General features: G+C 42.0%; 1 protein-coding gene across 2 annotated transcripts in view; it reads left to right on the top strand.

Annotated features, from left to right (window-relative positions):
- The window catches only part of tle5 (TLE family member 5, transcriptional modulator), a 54515-nt gene that overhangs the window by 17998 nt on the left and 17281 nt on the right, over positions 1-19236 (top strand). For both annotated transcript variants that reach the window (XM_085398165.1, XM_085398164.1), the window contains exons 2-3: positions 6614-6702; positions 13565-13628. In XM_085398165.1, coding sequence (XP_085254291.1) covers positions 6614-6702; positions 13565-13628 — 153 coding nt within the window. The remainder of the gene's footprint in view (positions 1-6613; positions 6703-13564; positions 13629-19236) is intronic.

Below are 19236 nucleotides of genomic sequence, written 5' to 3'. Positions count from 1 at the left end.
AGTGCCCTCTGTAATCTCCATCCTTTGCCATCGCTTTTGTCGACTGATCCGTGGAGCAGAAACGGCCTTTGCCTGATTCTTATTTAAAATAGACATTATGGTTCACAGTAGACTTCACATGGATTGGACCAGATGATGAGGCCAGGAAGGGTGGGTGCGTGGGGAGGGGCGGGGGTGGGCGATGAGTGTGCTTAGGGTTGGTGGGTGGGGGATGGAGGTGGGGCAGCAATTTCCTGAAACGATGAATCCCATTTATTCGCTGAAGACTGTCTCAATTGCCTCACCAGCGCACAAAGCTTTTTAATGCTTTAATTACGTCTCAAAGGAGCAGGGCAGAATCAAATTAGAGATTGTCCTACATTTAGGTGCTGTGCGCACGTGTGTGTGTGTGTGTGTGTGTGTGTGTGTGTGTATTATGCAAATTTGTGTGTGTGTGGGCTGTTTTATCCTTGTGTATGATTCATGGCAGTGAATATTTGTTCCTCTGGCAGCCAAGCACCATATATAGAGGCTTATCACACCCCACACACAGATGTGCACACACACATCCTCTCAACCGTTTACGCTGTCTAGGCTATCCCTCTGCAACACAAACAAAATGATACACACGCACGCGCACACACACACATGCATTAGCCCAGCTCTCTCTTGGACAAACACATCCACTTCACGCAGCATGCAAGCACCTTTTTTTTTGTCACCGCAGATGGCATGTGTCACAATATTACGGCAGTATTTCATTAACATTATGGGCATCCATCTGTTGTGTGCTCTCAGGTCCCCATAGAGCACCTTGTTTTAGTCACTGACAGAGAAAGAGATAATAAACATGGTTAACAATGTATGTTTCATGGCGCTCGGATAGCCCTACATACTCTGGTTGTAGAGTGGTAAAAATCTCTCACTAGCACTGTGAGAACTGTGCTCATAGCTCTTGTACTTTGCTGGATGTCTTATCAGAAAAAGGGTTTGATTTTGCTGTAGAGTTTTAAAATATATTTAAAACTGTGAAGCATTTTTTTTCTTTTAAAGCTATATTGGCTTATGCAGCCACTTGTTGACAGCTGCCAACCACTCAGTCTATCTACCTTCCTACATACGACACAGTTTGCATTTCACCATCACCATGTCCTTTTATGCAATACAAATAAAAGTAAAGTCTATATCTCCCCGCCTTAAAGGCTTTAGATCACGCCACCTTTTTCCTCCTGCAGGCACATGAACTGAAATAAGCTGATTGACGTTTTTTTTTTTTTACATTTCTGGAGAAACTGAAGAGACTTTGCAATGCATTTAACTAATTAGTAACTAAATTTACTAATAATTGTAACTGAAAATTAATTACTGAATTTAGTACAGTAATGCATTACTGAAAAAGGTAATGTGATTACAATATTTACACCCAGCGCTGCAAGTAATATAGTCAAATCTCTTTCCCTTAGGGTCATATGATGCACTGGGGTAAATGACAGTGTTGCCATTGCTGCACAAATAAATGAAATAAAATGAAAAATATCAAGCTGAAAGTAGAGAGTGTAGAATAATTACTCAAGAAGCAGAGTTATCAATCAGATGTGAAAATGTCATCAGCGATTTGGAGTCAAAGTAGATAAGTTAGTAAGCGTCAGGTTCGTGCAGGCTGCAGATGTTGTCATTCAGGCTGTGGCTGCTGTAAATGTGGAGGAGCAATATTTGTCAGACACTGTTTGTTTGTCATTTTTGGTGAAACTGAGCCACTTGTCCTCAGCGACTTCAGTGTGCTGTGTGTGATGTACTAAACTAAAAATGACTTTTTTAATGTGACATTTTCATTATCTTGCCTGATACGTCACGCAGATCTATCATCGCTGTTTCTTTATCCAGTTTAGTTGATTAATTGACATGTTATAACTATGGCAGCCAAAAGCTGATTTTTTTTATTTTTTATTTCATGCTGGTAGGCTGTTATAGAATGTGAATCTTTTGCTGTTGCATCCAACATTTCTCACCTGTTTCACAAGATAGTGATGGGAAGGTGAGACAGAAAAGCTGTTATTGCCATAAAAGCCCTAATCTGGCCCTTGTGAGTCTTGGTGTTTGGTTTTATGGTGTGTTTGTTAGGCTATGTCCACATTAGCCCGGATAGATTTGAAGTCGTTTTCACAGAGGCGTGCATCCACATTGAAACGACCGAAAACGCTTACGTTCCAGTCCTGCGCATGCGCGAAAGCGAGTGAGAATTAAAGGATTTGAAGAAAATCTATCTGGAGCATGTACAAACTGATATTAATCTTTTTTTTTTTTTTTTTAGGGCTGTCAAAATTGAGAGCAATCATAACAACTGCTTTATAATGCACTCAACTAGCTTTGTTTAATTGGTCACATGACTAAAATGCGGCATTGTTTTAGAAAGTCTGTGTTTTCGAGCGTCCACACTGCGACGGGGCAGCTCCATTTTGAAATGAATGCGTTTTTGAGAGCGTTTCCAAAACGCTGCATTTTTTTCCTTGAGGAAAACGTCGTCTCAGTGTGAACGGGAGGCCAAAACGGAGAGAAAACGACGCGTTTTCGTTTGAAAACGCATTAGTGTGGACGTAGCCTTAGAAAGTTCTTGCTCCTTTTCTTGCTTTTTCTGTTTCTTATTTTTCCTCCTTCTGCCTCCACTTCTTTTCTCTTCTTCAGCTACCTGGGGCAGCTGACTCTTTGGCATGTTAAACGCTTGCATATTACAGTTCACATTGAGGAAATCTGATCTTGAGCAACAGCTCTGCCCTCTGGCACAGGGGGAAACCTGTACATAGACACACAAGCATGGACACACAGTGCAGTGTGAGCTTCACGGCTGCCTCTAGCCAAGTGCCTTGTGTTGACACAGGCTCTGTGTGGCACAGGCCCATATAGCTGAGCTGTTGTTTGCTGAGCTTGGTCCATGCCGTACTGGCTAGAGAGATAATGGAAAAGGTTATTCTTCTTTACAGTCGAAGCCTCTGTCTCCAAGCAGCAGACTGGTTTGTTTGGGATTGGGGTTTTTTTTGTGTCTGTAGGCAGAATTATAATGTCAGGGCTTCTCGTACCATTTGGATGTGTAATGGCCGAGGTCACTGTCAGAGTTTTACAGGACTGCACGTTTTATGTTTTTCTAAATAAAAGTCTTAAGTGCCTGTGCCTCTTCCGACCTTAGCGCTTCTGAATTTCCAAATGTTTTGCGGCCATAGTACGAAACGCATTTCATGCATGTACAGGATACCAAATGTTGTTACCCTGAAAGAATGCCTTCCCTACTTAAAACCATGGTAGAGTACTCGCTACCGAGCCATTAACAAAAAAAGAGAAACAAAAAAACTTTATCCTGTGAATCAAATAGATCTGCTCTTACAACCTGAAGCTATCTTGTTGCTTCGTATAGTCTCAGTCTATTGTTCTATGAATGCAGAGGAGGCTATTTGCAGTTAAAAATGAGACTGAGCGGCATGTCGTGGTGAGCGGGGTACAAAGCGACAGGTCATTCCTAACAATGTCGGGCTAGCTTCCTGTAAGTGCGGCAATCAGAATTCTGATGGTTTTTTGTAACTGCTCGATCGCAGTGTGGAAAATGTCTCTTTTTTTCTTTTTTTTTCTCCCCCCCCACATGACCCATTATGCAGCCTGCTGAGAAATAATGAGATTTTGTCCCTATTTGGGTTTGATGCTCTCTGTGCTCCAACACACAACCAGTGCATCCACTGCTGCCTGGGGAATGTAGTGTGGAGAGAATTACAATAAGGGCTAATGGCAACATCCAGGCTAGGCAAAAGATGTTGTTTGCTAAAAATCCCAATGTGTCTTTGACATGACATGGTTGTCATTTGAATCACAGTATATCTAAAACGCTCTGTTTTTTGTTTTTTGTTTTTTCTGTGTGGCAGGTTAATTGTGAATGCACAGGCCACTCTGGGCATTAAAACATGGCTTTGAGTTAAACCACTTTAAAGTAACACAAACTTTTAAATAGGTAGCCTTACTGTCTTTTATCTGTTTCACTGTTAAAAGACGATTATCAACCCATGTAACCTTTGCCTCCCAAGAAATTAACTTTTAAGATTCTTTTTAAAGGCATCAGTGGCGGCAAAATATCTCAGAGATGAGCTGACACTGCTTATGCTGAAGGCTGCTGCAGGAGCTTGGGTTTGAATCTGCCTCAGACCATTTCCTGTGTGTCATTCCCCCCTCCCTGCTTTCCTGTCTGCTTTCGGTGCTTTCCTATCAATAAAGGCAGAATGCCAGAAATGAATCTTAAAAAAGACAACAGTGAAACACAAATAATGGTCCTCGTCACCATAACCAAATCTGTTATTTTTTTGTATTAATGTGGTGAAAAAACAACCTTGTCAGGTGATTCTCCAAATTAGCTCCAAACAGACAGTGTCATTGTGTTATTTTATGTATGCTAATTTAACATGACTTTGGCTACAACATAAAAAAACAGCGACTGAAGCAAATTCAAATGAAGTCATCTGAAGGGAAACCCTGAGTAGTGGAATTTAATGTGATTTTTACCTTGAAACATACCACTCATCTTAAACTTTTTGGAAACCAAGGAAGCACCCACAAGACAGCGCTTCCAGCCAGAATCCTCAGGAATGACTTGAGGAGAGTTAAAGGCACAGATCCCAACATCACTGAGCATCCAAAGTACACGTCGGAGCAAGCCTGCCCCATGGAAACCCTGCCCACAGCACTCAAAGTATCCGCTTCCAATATCCTCTTTCCAAGACAGCACAGGGGAAATTCTCAGAAATCCTGTGTCTGTGCCCTACTATGTCATACCTGTTTTGGGTAAGTTACAACATAGTCTCTGTAGTTATTCATAACAGTACTTGCTGTCTTGGCTGAAACACCTTTTAGTGAAGGTTACGAATGATCTTCTTACTGCCTCTGACAGCGGACTCGTCTATGTGCTTGTCCTGCTAGATCTCAGTGCAGCTTTCAGTACTGTTGATCATCACATTTTATTACAGCGATTAGAGCACGCTGTAGTTATTAAAAGTACTGTGCTACAGTGGTTTATATCATGTCTATCTAACAGACTCCAATTTGTTCATGTAAATGGAGAGTCCTCTTCACACACTACGGTTAATTATGGAGTTCCACAGGGTTCCATGTTAGGACAAATTCTGTTTACATTATACATGCTTCCCTTAGGCAGTATCATCAGAAGGCATAGCATACATTTTCACTGCTATGCTGATGACACCCAGCTTTATCCATGAAGCCCGATAACACACCAAGTAGTTAAACGGCAAGAATGTCTTAAAGACATAAAGACCTGGATGACCTCAAATTTTCTGATTCTAACTTCAGATAAAACTGAGGTTATTGTACAGAGCCTTCACCTCTCAGGCCCCTCTTCTGTGGAACCAGCTTTCGGTTTGGATTCTGGAGACAGGCACCCACTCTACTTTCAAGAGTAGGAACCAGCAGCAATAGATCTAGGGTCCTGGGGCAATCCAGTGAGTGTCCAGCATGGAGTGTTTCTTCTTCAGTAACCTTTTTCACTCGCAATGTGTTTATACACCGCTCTGCATTTAATTATTATTTGCTATTATTATCTCTGGCACTCTTCCATAGCATATCTTTGTCCTGTCTTCATTCACTCACCCCGAACCGGTCATGGAAGATGGCTGCCACTCCTTTAGCCTGGTTCTGCTGGAGGTTTCTTCCTGTTAAAAGGGAGTTTTTCCTTTCCCATGTCGCCAAACTGTTTGCTCATAGGGGTTCATATGATTTCTGGAGTTTTCTCTTTTGTCTTATTGTAGGGTCTTTACCTTACAATATAAAGTGCCTTGAAGCAGCTGTTGTTGGGATTTACAAATACTGCAAGTACTGTTACAGTGTGGCAGAGAGACACATAACGTCAGCATTGGAATTTAAATTCCCCATAAAGATACTTTTATAAAGTATCTTCATAAAAGTATCATTAGTTATACAAGAAGCAGGCCTAAATGTTTACTCACTGTCACTCAAAGTGAATGCTGGAATAACAAAAAGGAATGTTAAGATAATCATTACCCACTTTGTATTACTATTGTACCTCATGCATCATCAATCAATAGGATGTTATGGCTCACAGCATGGCTGTTTTTCATCACGGCCCTGGCTAATAACTCATAAGGTTGCTTCAGCACTGTAAAGAAGCAGTGTGTGCCAAACCAAGGACAGACTGAGTCTGGGTTATGTCTATTGAAGGTTAAGTAGGGGTGTGTTTTAATCTATTTATGGCTAATTATATCTCTGTGTGGGTCAGGTTTGTGTGCGGGTGTGTAAGAGAACAGTTCGTTTGCAGGGGTTTAAAAAGCTGGCAGGAACATTAAGTTTAGATGTTTCTGTTTTTGAGCATGCACATAGTTTCGGGGGTTTTCATTTGGCCCGTCGCACTTGGAAACATGCTTGGCAACCAATTTCTTCGTAATGCTTTGCTCGTTGGACTGTGGCAAATTGAAAACTGTTTGATTTCATGTTCGTGTTTTTAATTATTTCTCCACGTTGGTCTCTTGCTTCTCTTGCCTTCACTCACCTATCCTGCTTTTTTTGTTTCCTCTTTCAACATGGTTCTCAGTAGCTCTTCTCTAACGTTTTTCTCTCTATGTTTTTGCAGGCCTCATCGCAGCAGCTGAAATTCACGACCTCTGATTCCTGTGACAGGATCAAGGATGAGTTCCAGTTTCTTCAAGCACAATACCACAGGTGAAAACACTGCTGCATGCAAACAAAATTGAAAAGCTGTACATATGACAGCCTGTTAAGTGCAGCTCTTTTTAATAAGGAATATATCCCCAGGCTGTACATGTGTATTTTCAGGATTTCTGTTTATTGAACATACTGTGTTTGTGTACCAGTAGCCGGTATGTTAAACATAAACTGAGCTGTGTTGTGGCAACAAAAACCTACCATTTCTTGGTCAGAATGGCTTTTAATGCGGATGTATGTCCTTTTTTCTTTTTTTAAACACTTTGTTTTACATCAGTAATCACTAACAGTAACACTTGGAAACTGCCTGACTCTACAGCTAGCTAAAACTCAGGGACAGCGAAGTAGTTTATATTTGTGAGCATATTCAGACAACATTTACTGTCTTAATATTAAATAAATTCAGATAATAATAGTGATAATTAATTTTATAGGAATTGTAAAGAAGTAGCAAACAGAGGGTTTGCTGATGGTTCACGTCCTCTTAATTAAATTTAATCGAATACAAAGAAGAGAGTCTTGAGTTCAATTCCACCATCAGGCCGGGGTCTTTCTGTGTGGAGTTTGCATGTTCTCCCCGTGTTTGCGTGGGTTCTCTCCGGGTACTCCGGCTTCCTCCCACCGTCCAAAGACATGCAGCTTGTGGGGATAGGTTAATTGGATAATCCAAATTGCCACTAGGTGTGAATGTGCGAGTGAATGTGAGTGCGAATGGTTGTCTGTCCCTGTGTGTGTTGGCCCTGCGACAGACTGGCGACCTGTCCAGGGTGTACCCCGCCTCTCGCCCCATGACAGCTGGGATAGGCTCCAGCGCCCCCCGCGACCCTGAAAAGGATAAGCGGAAGCGAATGGATGGATGGATGAATACAAAGAATTAACAAAATATGATAACAGTGCCAGGGTTAAGTCTGTATTTTCACTTTAAAAAAACAACAAATGGTATCATTGTTTGCAGGATACCTTCAAGAATTTAAATAAAAATCATTAGACTTTTAAGATGAATGTTTGCAGCCAAGCACAGTGTGAACTCGAAGAGAACTGTTCTGTGGTAAGAAAAAAATGGAGATGTGTGCCTTTGTTTCAGTAGTATCTCAGCTCTATTGCCATACTGCACACTAAGGAAGCCTTTATTGACTCATACCTAAATCAATCTCGTTTACCCTCGGCTATTGATCTTCCTTTACTGCTTAAATACCGCTACAGCTCCAGAAGTCTGAGGTGCTTCCAAATTCCGACCTTCACTGATCTGTTTGATAGCTGTTGTAAAGAGGAGGGATGCCACGGGGTCTGCATCAAGAAATCCACTCTTTGTGCGAGTGGAGTCTTTGAAGCCTGTCTTCCTTCCTGAGGAGGTTGGTTTGTTCCTCTGTACCTGTACTCCCAGAACCTTCCAGAGGCTTGCCTCAGCCGGTTACAGACACAGGCAAAGGCAGATGAAAGAGTAACACATTGTGTGTAAAATCCTTGCTCTGGTCTGATCGCTTTTGTTTGTAGGGGATTCTAAAGCTGCAGTAATGCCCTGTGCGTCTTTTTCCTCGACTTTGGTTTTTGTAATTCCCACAACAGTGAGCAGCACCATTTAACCCCCTTCAGAGAGTCACGGCGCAGTTGAAAGAATGCCTTTTTTGTCTGAGCATACAGAACATGCATACAGTTCCTATTGACTCAGGAGGGGAGCTAGGATTGGGTGGGGGGGCTTGGGAGCCATAGACGAGGCTTTGTAGTATTCTGCTGAGCTGCGTGTGTCTGTTGCTGAAGACTTTAAAAGGCAAATGTACCGCAGGCGTTCCCCCGGGTATAGTACCGAGCATTGTAGCTGTCGCTGTCTTCTTCTTCCCACCCGACAGCCCACCCTCCTTCCCCCGTCTCTTCTCCCCTCCCCTCGTTCACATGCATAAATAGATCAGGGAATACATAAATCAAAATAAAGATGACAGCAGGAGCGATTTAGAGGCGGAAGAATCGGCAATAAAACTCCATCAAAGTGTCGTTTGAGAACAGTGGCGCAGGCCCGGGGGCTGCTGAGCACCAATCAGAGGAGGCACGGAGCCAATCCCAGGTAGGCTGGCAGCGGGGACGCCTGTTGTCATGACAACCCACCATACAGCCTACGCATGTACACAGGGATGGCGCTAAGGGTTTTATGTAAGTGGGAAGGGGAACATTTTGGGCGAGTGGAGGCTGCTCGTACGAAAACAGGATTAAGGATTAAAATCACCAGCCCAAAGAAAAAAAACCTTCACACATGTCAGTGTTATCAGGTTGGACATCTGTTGCTTACCAAGGTGTGAGCAGTCATAACCAGATATCCTTAGCTTGGAGCAGCCAACAAGTGCACATCTTTATTTTGCTTGGTTGCATTTTGGCTGCAACTGTTCTCAATTTCTTCGTATCGATAAAAAGAGTTGGATGGTTGATACGATAAATGTTGAGTGTTATTGCTGCAGAGTGGATTTTCTTTTAAAGCGGGTCACTGTTTACTTGTTTTATACACGTGTGGATTCTTGAGAAACATTGTCATGCACGAAGATGACATCCTTGTTTTCAGCAGCAAGAACCAATCATTACATGAGTTTAAATATTATGGCAAATAAATAATAAAAATAAAGGGCATTAAAAATGTTACTGATATGAAGACCTCAAAGCTGATACTGGGAGGCTGGTTGGATTTTTTTTTTAAAAAAAGGAAACCTCAGGCATGACAAATGTCAAACTAAAGGTAATAAATGGAAGAACGAAGAAGTAGCCAAAAGGAGAAGCTAAAACTTCAGAACAACACAGAGACGTGGAGAAAGACAGAGGCAGTAACCCAGACAGGAAAACAGCCAAGCAACTCAGATGAACTGACAAGTAAAGGAGGAAGAGACCATCTATAAATACACAGAGAAGACTAATTGGGAAAGAAGACTCAGGTGAATCTAATGAGGGCAGAGCAGACGAGGGGAAAATGCTAACACAGTAAGGCAAACCAGCACACACGACACACAAGGTGACTTATTAACAAAAAAGCAGGAAGTAACAGGGTTACAGAGTTGTTAACAGAGTTCAGAGTGACAGAAAATACACATATAAAAGGAAGGGAGACAGAAAAGGAAACACAGGAGACAGAGCGGGGGAAAAAAGGTAAACTGTTTGGCTGTTAGCGTTTACATTAGGAACAGCTGCTGTGAGAGCACCGTGAGAGCTGAGATAAGACAGAAGAGGATGTTTCTATCTACTTACAAACACAGATATCCCATCATCAGTTACAATTGTGCGAAAAAAACTAAATAAAAATTTTCATTCCAGAAGGTAAACTTTAATATTTTTTTTTTAACGTTTTAGTTTTGATGATTATGTTCTTATAGCTCATGAAAATGAGAAATCCAGTTGAATAATGTTCAATTTCACTTATACACTCAGTACTTGGGGGTCCTTTACTGCAAATTATTGCATTAATGCGGCTTGGCATGGAGGTGGTCAGCTTGTGGCACTGCCAAACTTTTATAGAAGCTTTGATAGTAGCCTTCATCTCATCTGTATTCTTGGATCAATTGTTTCTAGTTTTCCTCTTGACAATGGATTTTCAATGTGCTTCAGGTCAGCGGACATGGCTAGCCAATCACAAACCTCTGCAAAATAATGTTTGCTGACCATTAATAATATGTTCAGCAAATGCTTTGGCATGGATGCAGTTGCTAAGGTCTGCTGAAAAAGAAAAGCAGCATCTTCATAACGTTTGCCAACACATGGAAGGATAAAGTGCTTTGAAATCTCCTAGTAGATGGCTGTATTGACTTTGGATTTGATAAAACACAGTGAGCCAATCACCAGCAGATGACATGGCATCTTAAATTTTCACAGACTGTGGAAACATCACACTGGACATCAAAATCCAACCTTACTTTCTGTGCCTCTGCACTCTTTTTCTATTCCTTATGACCTTGATTTCCAATGAAATGATACATTGGATCTGTCCAGTTCCTTTTCTCCTTAGCCCAGATAAGAACTTGCAACATTGCATCTGGTTCAGGAGTGGCTTGATATTAGAAATGTACTAGTTGAAGTTCCTTTCCTGAACATTTCTGTGGGTGGTGGCTGATGATGCAATGACACCCGCCTCAGGTACTCCTTGTGAAACTCTTACAAGTTCTTGAATCAACTTTCCTTCACAGTCCACTCAAGGTTGCAGCCGTCCTTGTTTCTTTTTCTGCTTTGCTTTTCCTTTCTAGTCAGCTCTCCATTAACATGCTTAAATCCACTTTTCAGTAATGACCTTCTGTGGCTGTGGGATTCACGATTGTCATCTGGATAAGAGTCAAGTCAGCAGTTTTTTTCCGCAATTGTGGTTGTGTTTAATGAACTAGACTGAAGGGGCCTCTTCCAGTGCTGCTTTTATCTGAACAATGTGTTTGTTTTTGTTCACCCTGGCCTTTTGTAAATTGTACCTACTGGTAGGATGGTTTTTTGGTGCACGTTTTTTCTTCTGTCTGCCAATGGTGGATGGATCAGCATTGGTCTTATTCGCCTTTCCTTAACACCTCTGTCTTCTGCTGCCTGAGGCACTCTCACTGCTTAGCAGCAATCCTTGCAGTTCACTCTAGGAGGGCATCTTACTATTCATGACTGCTCCACACGTCCTGGATAGTGGTATAGACATGAATCTTTGTTCCCTCTTCTGGGTTTTTTTTCTGGAAGATCCTTGGAGTCTTGGACTTTGGGTGAATTCCATAGAATTGAGAAAGCTTCTCAGCACCTGTTTCATCCACTGAGTTTGTGGCTTTCCTTGCCTTGTCATCAAGCCTTATTTGTTTAGTCTTTTTACAATTGTGCAGTCATGAAATTCAATCTGAGGACTCTGGAGACTGAGATGTAGCTCTTGGTTGATGAGTTAATAAATTTATTTTGATTAGCAGCACCTGGCTGCTACTTAACCTCCTACTTCCTATAGAAGCAGTAAGGAGTTCACAGCCCTGCATAGTACTGTGAAAACTTGCTTTTTCTATTGCCAAAAGCATTCACTTTTCTGCTTTCACGCATATGAACTTCAGTGACATCCCGTTTTTTAATCCATAGGATTTAATATGATGTCAGCCCACCCTTTGGAACTATAACAGCTTCTGCTCTTCTGGGAAGGCTTTCCACAAGGTTTAGAATTGCGTTTATGGGAATTTCTTTTCTTTTTTTTAACCATTCTTCCAGTAACGCATTTATGAGGTCAGACACTGATGTTGGGCGAGAAGGCCTGGCTCACAGTCTCTGCTCTAAATCATCCAAATCAGGTTTCGTACTCTGTGAAGATCAGTCAAGTTCTTCCAAGCCAAACTCGCTCAACCATGTCTTCATGGATCTTGCCTTGTGCGCTCGTCTGCAGCCACGTTGGAACAATAAAGGGGCATCCCCAAACTGTTCCCACGAAGTTGGAAGCATGAAATTGTCCAAAATGTCTTGGGATGCTGAAGCATTAAGAGTTCCTTTTATTAATTAAGGGGTTGAGCCCACCTCCTGAAATACAACCCCTTCCATAATTCCCTCAGCTGCTGTGGAAATCCGTTCCATGAAACTCCCTGCGAACTGTTCTTGAGCTAATCTGAAGGCCGCGTAAAGTTTAGAGGTCTGTAGCGATTGACTCTCCAGAAAGTTGGCGTGCACTGTGCACTGTGCTGTGCCCAGCATCTGCTGACCCCGCTCTGTAACTTTACATGGACCTTCCACTTCATGTCTGAGTTGCTGTCATTCCCAGTCGCATTCACTTTGTTATAATACCTCTAACGGCTGACTGTAGAATATTTAGTACCATGGAAATTTCTTGACTGGATTTGTGGTGGCATCCTATCACAAACCAGTCTTGAATACTTTTTCATTATATTGTGGTTTTTGTATTTAAAGTCAGGGCAAGGGTGGAGGCTCTAGCTGCAGTCTACACTGCAGTAGCTACAGTAAGTATAGAAAAAGCAGCACAATTCTGTGTGTATGAGTAAGCTTACATTATTGCCTGTGTGTAACACGGTGTTCAGTCTGCCAGTTAAGACTAACAGCGGCAAAGACTGAGCCATCGCTCGCTATAATCGAGCTGTCATTCCTGCAGACAGCTGCGAAGAACAACCCTGCATAAATATACACACACCATCAAACAGGTTACAGACTTATCCTAAATCTGAACCTATCTAGCATGTGTGTCTGCATATTTTGATGAGTCTTACCCACGCTTCACATCGGATGATTCCGCCTGTGACTGACACGCTATAAAAGGCTGCTTCAATCAAAATCACAGAGGGGCTCTTTTTTTTCCACCTCTGTCGTTTTTATTTGACAATCAGGCTGACTTGTTGATGCATCCTCCTTTGTCCTGTCGCCTCGCGTGACATCAACGCTGACATGATTACAGCTAATGGCTGTCGCAGGGAAAGGGTCGCAGAGAACGCGTCAACACTATATTTAGACTTTTTGCTTCGCTGCCTCTTCTTTGATTTAGTGAGCAGAGATTTTGGCTCGGCTCGTCTCTGGAGTTCAGAGGGAGTTTGACCTCCTCCTGTCAATCGACACATGTCAGGTGTGGCGAACACGCTGCCACTGACTAATAAAGGCGAGGATGATGATGATGATGGTGCTAATGATGATGATGCAGTTGGCAGCGATGATATAGATGAAAATGGTGGCGGGGGATGATGAGAACGGAGGTGGTGCTGCTGCTGCTGCTGATGATGATGGTGGCGGTTGAAGCAATGATGAAAGTGATGACAGTGCTGCCGGTGAAAGTGGAGGTAATGATGATGAAGGGGGGTAGAAGTCACCTGGTGTCAGCACTTTTAGAAGGAAGACTGTCGAGCTGAATAACAAGGTCTGACTCTGTCCTCCTCTCCCCTCCCTCTCTCTCCAGTTTGAAGCTCGAGTGTGACAAGTTGGCCAGTGAGAAGTCAGAGATGCAGCGCCATTATATCATGGTGAGTTAAGCTGTGTGTGCTGCGCGTCAGAGCTGATGGTTGACACAAAATGCCATCTTTTCACTGTTTTTAACTAATGTAGATTTTGGTTGTTGTGCAACTTCTTTGTATTTTCACTCTACCTCCTCCATACCCTTCATCATCTTCCCTTTTGCACAGCAAGTCATTTTCATAGATTTTCTTAAAATTGCTTGCAAATGATTTCAGTTAGCAAAGAAGTGACGCCGTCGTTGTGCTTCTCTTGAAAAATGTTTCCTTTGTTTGGGAATCTGACAGTTACATTATTAATTTTCCAAACTCATCTAAACAGTCTAACAACTCCCTTAATTAGATTCTTCTTCGAAGAAAACGGACGGCATCAGTTGTTTCAGCAAATGCCCTGAAAAAGCATGCCTTAATGATCAAGCGACATGTCCCTTTAGTGTTTGCTGGAACAAAGGCTGTTGTCTGTCAGCGAACAAAGAAGGAAATTGGGTGATGTTATTACAGAGCCGCGAAGCCTGCAGCAGGAGGAGATTGGACTAAGTGAGCAAACAAAACTTTTGCCGTGCTAATGGATCGTAAAATGTAATTTTTTCCAGCCGTGATTTGCACAATTTTGGCACAGACAGATAACGCCATCCTTCAAATTAGGATATCATATCTGGAAAAAACATTTTCTTTTAGTTCAGTTTGAAGGACATGTTGGTGAAACCCTAAAGTGCGCAGTGCAATCAAATCCAGTTGCTGACTGGTGTTGATTGTAGCCCCGTTAGACTTGAAATCTCAACACGTAACATGATTGAAATGATGGTATCATGTTCCCTAAAAACAAAACCTGAACTGAAATAAACCAGAATTTTTCATGCTTTGTTCCCTTTTGCTTCTGTAGTTAATGTATGTGTTACTCGCCTCCCCCAGCCCCCTTCATTTCCTCTTTTTTCCCCCCCATCTCTCTGTCTCTGTCCACACATTCACATCCACACACAAACATGCACACACAGATGTGGTTGCCTGCTCTCTGCTCCACCTCGGGGCTAATCTCATTGTTGCTGGCCGTAGCTGTGTAGCCGTCTGATGTTTTGCCTCTAATTGATCCTCTGACTGGCTTTAATCTCATCTCATCTGCGCTGCCGCACTGCTCTCTCCACCATCAGCAGGGCAGCAGACACATACAAACACACAATTCCTCTGTGTATCTTTCAGGCAGACATGTGTACACACAGTTTCACACACACACACACACACACTCGGGCATTGTCGTCCTTGTGCACATAAGCACACACCCACTGAAACAAGAGCACAGTCGTGTAAAACAGATTTAATGAAAAACCGATGCCACGAATTTCAGAAATAAATGGAAACTCTTACTAAAGTGTGTTGCAGAACCCAGCAAATTCTGATTTGTGTGTTTTTTCTTTGTGTAATTGCAGTGATTTATCCAGATTATAGGTAATAGTTGATTTAAGCATTTACCGTATTTTCACAACCATAAGGCGCACTTAAAAGTCTTAGATTTTCTTCAAAAAGTGCGGCGCGCCCTATAGCGCAGTGTGCCCTGTGTGTTGTAAGGAGGACGTAGTAGAGAACACCATGAGAACGCTAAAGGGTGAAGTGTGTGCGTTGACTTTATTGCACATACCTGTATAAAAGAACAGGTATGTGCGTTATGCAGGACATCGTTGTTTTAACAACCCTGAAAATGGCAAAGAGACACGCTTACGAAGCACAGTTTAAACTGAAGGCCATCAGCTACGCGGAGGAACATGGAAATCGAGCAGCGGCGAGAGAATTTAAGATTAATGAATCGATGGTTCGCAAGTGGAGGAAGCTGGAAAACAAGCTCCGGCAGGTCAAGAAGACGCAGCTGAGTTTCCGCGGACATAAGGCGATCATCGAGCAAAGAACGAGCGGGAGAAGCGTTTCGACGGTCACCATTCGGCTAAAAGCAGTTTCACTTTCACTTTTTATGAAACGGTGCCATTTTTCCATCCGGACCAGGACTACGGTAGCGCAGCAACTTCCAGCGGATTATAAGGAAAAGCTGGCCATCTTCCGCTCCTACTGCAGCAAACACATCGGCGACAAACACATCCAGCGATGGATGACCGATGGAGACCACAGTTTAACCAAGAGTGGAAACCAGCGCCGGGCGAGTTACGCCACAATTTGCCAATGGATTGTAGATGCTTGGGCTAACATGTCTGCTGGCACTGTTGTTCGAGCTTTCGCAAAAGCCGGCATCATTTCCGAGGAGCCGCACGGCACGGAAAGTGAATCTGACAGTGAAGAAAGTGAACCTGGCATGTTTGATGAAGATTTAGCGCAGCTGTTCAATTCAGACACAGAGGATGAGGACTTCGATGGGTTTGATTGATGATAAAAATGTGAGTACCAAACTTTGTTTTGCTCCTGCTTTATTTTTAAATACGCACACTTGTATGCTTGTGTGTTGTTGATGATGACGATTACTGGTAATAAAAATGTGAGTAAGGTACCGAACTCAGGTTTGCTCCCGCTTTATTTTTAAATACGCATACGGTACTTGTATGCGCCCTATGATCCAGTGCGCCTTATGTGTGTGTTAAATACAGTAATGGCACACATAACTGAGACTGCGCCTTTTAGCACAGTGCGTCTTATGGTCGTGAAAATACGGTAAATGTTTTGAAGAAACGCAGCTGCACAAATTAATAAGGGACATGATGACTTTTATAGTCAGAAAAATGTTCTACAGACTGTTTAGTAGCCTGCAGGCTGATATTATCAGCACAAAGTTTTCATTAGGGTTTGGTATTTTTCTGATCAGCTTGTGAGGCACTACAAAGTGATATACAACTTTCAGCTGCTCTGTTTTTTGGCAACGTTAACCAAAGCATCTCTTTTTTCTTTTTAAGAGTGCTCCTTTGCCTCCAGTTCACTCAGTGACTCTGTGATGCATGTGCTAAATCAATTTAAGGGACACTTTAAAAGACAGAAACCAGGCAAGGCTGCATACATGCAATGGGTAATTCAAAGGCTGATGGAGGCAAAGCTCAGTTTGAGTGTTCTGTGTAGTTTCTATCCCCTTAAATGTTGTGGTCCTGCTTTTAAATGACTAAGGGACAGATCATTATCTCTTAGGACCACTTCAAAGTCCTATATTGTACCAAGTTTTAACAAGATAATGTAAGTCTTTAATGTCCCAGCATTGTGTCTATTTCTAAACAGATGGTTGTTCCTGCTTTTACTGAAGTTACTGAACCTTTCTTGCTTAACAACAGTCAGCTTTGGTGCAAGTTAGCAGCTTGGTGCTACATTACATTACATAGCCAGGCTTGAAAACCCCTAAAACTCTAGTTTAAGAAAATGGGTATCACAGCAGTGGTTATCAGCTTCCATTGTTAAGCTAGACTTTCTTTATCAGATTCTGTCTGCAATATAATAGTATCAGAGTGTATATTTGACTCAAAATTGATTAACTGAGTGCTTCTTACATTTGTTAAGAAGACCAGATCATATGTTTCTTATATGTTGAATATAAGCACAAGGGAACACTGGTGCTACAAGAAAGGAAAGCTAGCAGAAAGTTTAGCTTTCTGTCTTTCATTTTTTCTAATGTGATAGCTGCACTTTGGACATCTTAAATCTTAAAACAGAAACACACTGATTCAGGATACTCGAGTGGGTTGGTCTTTACTGCAGTTTCAATGATATATCAGTGCAGGAGCTCAGAGATTCCCAGATTACACATCAAGAGATGTCAGACGTTCTGAAGCAAACTTTGCTTCCCATTTCCACATCTTCTACTTCTTCTGACTTGATGCATCTATCGTTCAGAACAATACTGCAGCCAGGAGGGAAAACTGGGCTGGAGCCAGTCCCAGCAGACACTGGTCAAAAGGCAAGGTTCACTCTGGATGGTTTGCAACCACATGAACTTCCCTATCTTACATGTGGCGAATCAAGAATCAACAGGAAACTTAACATTCCTGCCTTTGGATCGTGTGAAGACGCCAACAAGTTACTCAGGTGAAGCTGCTAAAATTGGCCAAAACAAAACTGATAAATTGGTTTGCTTAGATTTGGTAATAGGTGGTGCTTTTCCCCATTTTGATGTTACAAGAGGGGAATGATCTTTTCTCTATTTGGTAGGTAGGGCTGTGCGATATGACCAAAATCTCATATCCCGATATAAGAATTCTATCGTCCTGATAACGATATAAATCACAAAATTTTAACATTTTCTGTAAATTCTGTGAATCTCGGGCAGCTCGACTTGCGGGAAGTGTTTCCAGCTGCGCGTCATGTAGCTGGAGTCGAGTGTTTTAACTGATGCATGAAACGATACATTTTTAGACATAAGTTGTAACGGCCACTGTTTTCTTTGTGAGTATTTATTACACTGCGTGCTGCGGGGGAAAGCCTGTTCTAACGTTTGAGTCTAAGGTTTATTTTTTAGCACCTGGCGGCTCTTTTTTAATTCTCATCCATAAATAATCTGCTCTTTCACGTGATTTAGTTTATTTTGAAAAGTCTCAACAGGATCTTGAGCTTTATTGTGAAAGGTTTATGTGGAAGATAAACAAGCGGACACGCGATGCTGTTACCGTCGTTGTTGCTAACCACAACGCATAAAAACAGGCGCTTGTCCGTCCGTAGTGTGGTTATATTAAATATAAGAGAAAGAGAGAACTTTAAGAAATTAATATAAACACTACAGTGACCAAAACAATGAAAAAATATTGCAGTAAACAATGAATTTTGCGACACCACGAAACAAACAATAGCGTAAAATGTTTATGTTTATATCAAACAGCCCTATTGGTAGGTGTAATTATTTTGCAAAAGCCATGGAAGCATTGATTTTGCAAAATAAGCCCCATTTAAAACTTTGCAGTGATGTTATGTGATACTATGTAAAAACTGGGATAAGACTTTCCAGGGAAACATTGGAAAAATAGAACAAATAGTTGAGTAAGATCCCTGGCTTCTCTCTCTCACCTCTGCAAGGCATGAAGCGGGTGTGAATGTCGGCTTTAGAACATTAAAGATAGAGTGTGTGTGTGTGTGTGTGTGTGTGTGTGTGTGTGTGTGTGTGTGTGTGTGTGTGTGTGTGTGTGTGTCACCCACTATCAAATGTCAGGAAGGATGCGGGTGAAAGGGGTTTCTAACGCTATCTGACCATCAGACATGCAATTCAGACAGAGCGTAAATCCTGCTTAACCTCACATGTCTAACTTTAGTGAGGAGGAGAATATGAGGCAGCTTTTTCTTCAGCCTGCATCTTATAGCTATCGTGCTGGAAAACAGTGAGACAGGAAATGCGCAGCTGAATGAAACATGGACACTTTTAAGAGAAAATGCCAGACAAGTAGCACTTTGCAGTGTTTCCAGAGTCTGCTGAGGAGTTCTGATTCTTCGTTACAAGGTCTTTCATTTTTATTTGAAACTCAAGCTTCATATATAAAATGTGAGGGGCATAAAAGTGCAATCTGCTTGAATCTGAGCAGTTTAAAACCATATATAACAGTGAACGCACCAGTTGTTTTATAAACATGTAATTGGGTCTGGGAAATAAAACAACATTTAAAAAAAAAAAAAAAAAGGCAGCCAGCAAATAAATAAATAGTTTGCGTCCAACCCTGTT

This window comes from Rhamphochromis longiceps, linkage group LG23, assembly GCF_057381845.1.
Source record: "Rhamphochromis longiceps isolate RC_006_pf linkage group LG23, R_longiceps_female_GT1.1, whole genome shotgun sequence".
NCBI lineage: Eukaryota > Metazoa > Chordata > Actinopteri > Cichliformes > Cichlidae > Rhamphochromis > Rhamphochromis longiceps.
The sequence above is the reverse complement of the archived record's forward strand: the minus strand, read 5'-3'. Positions and strand labels throughout refer to the sequence as shown.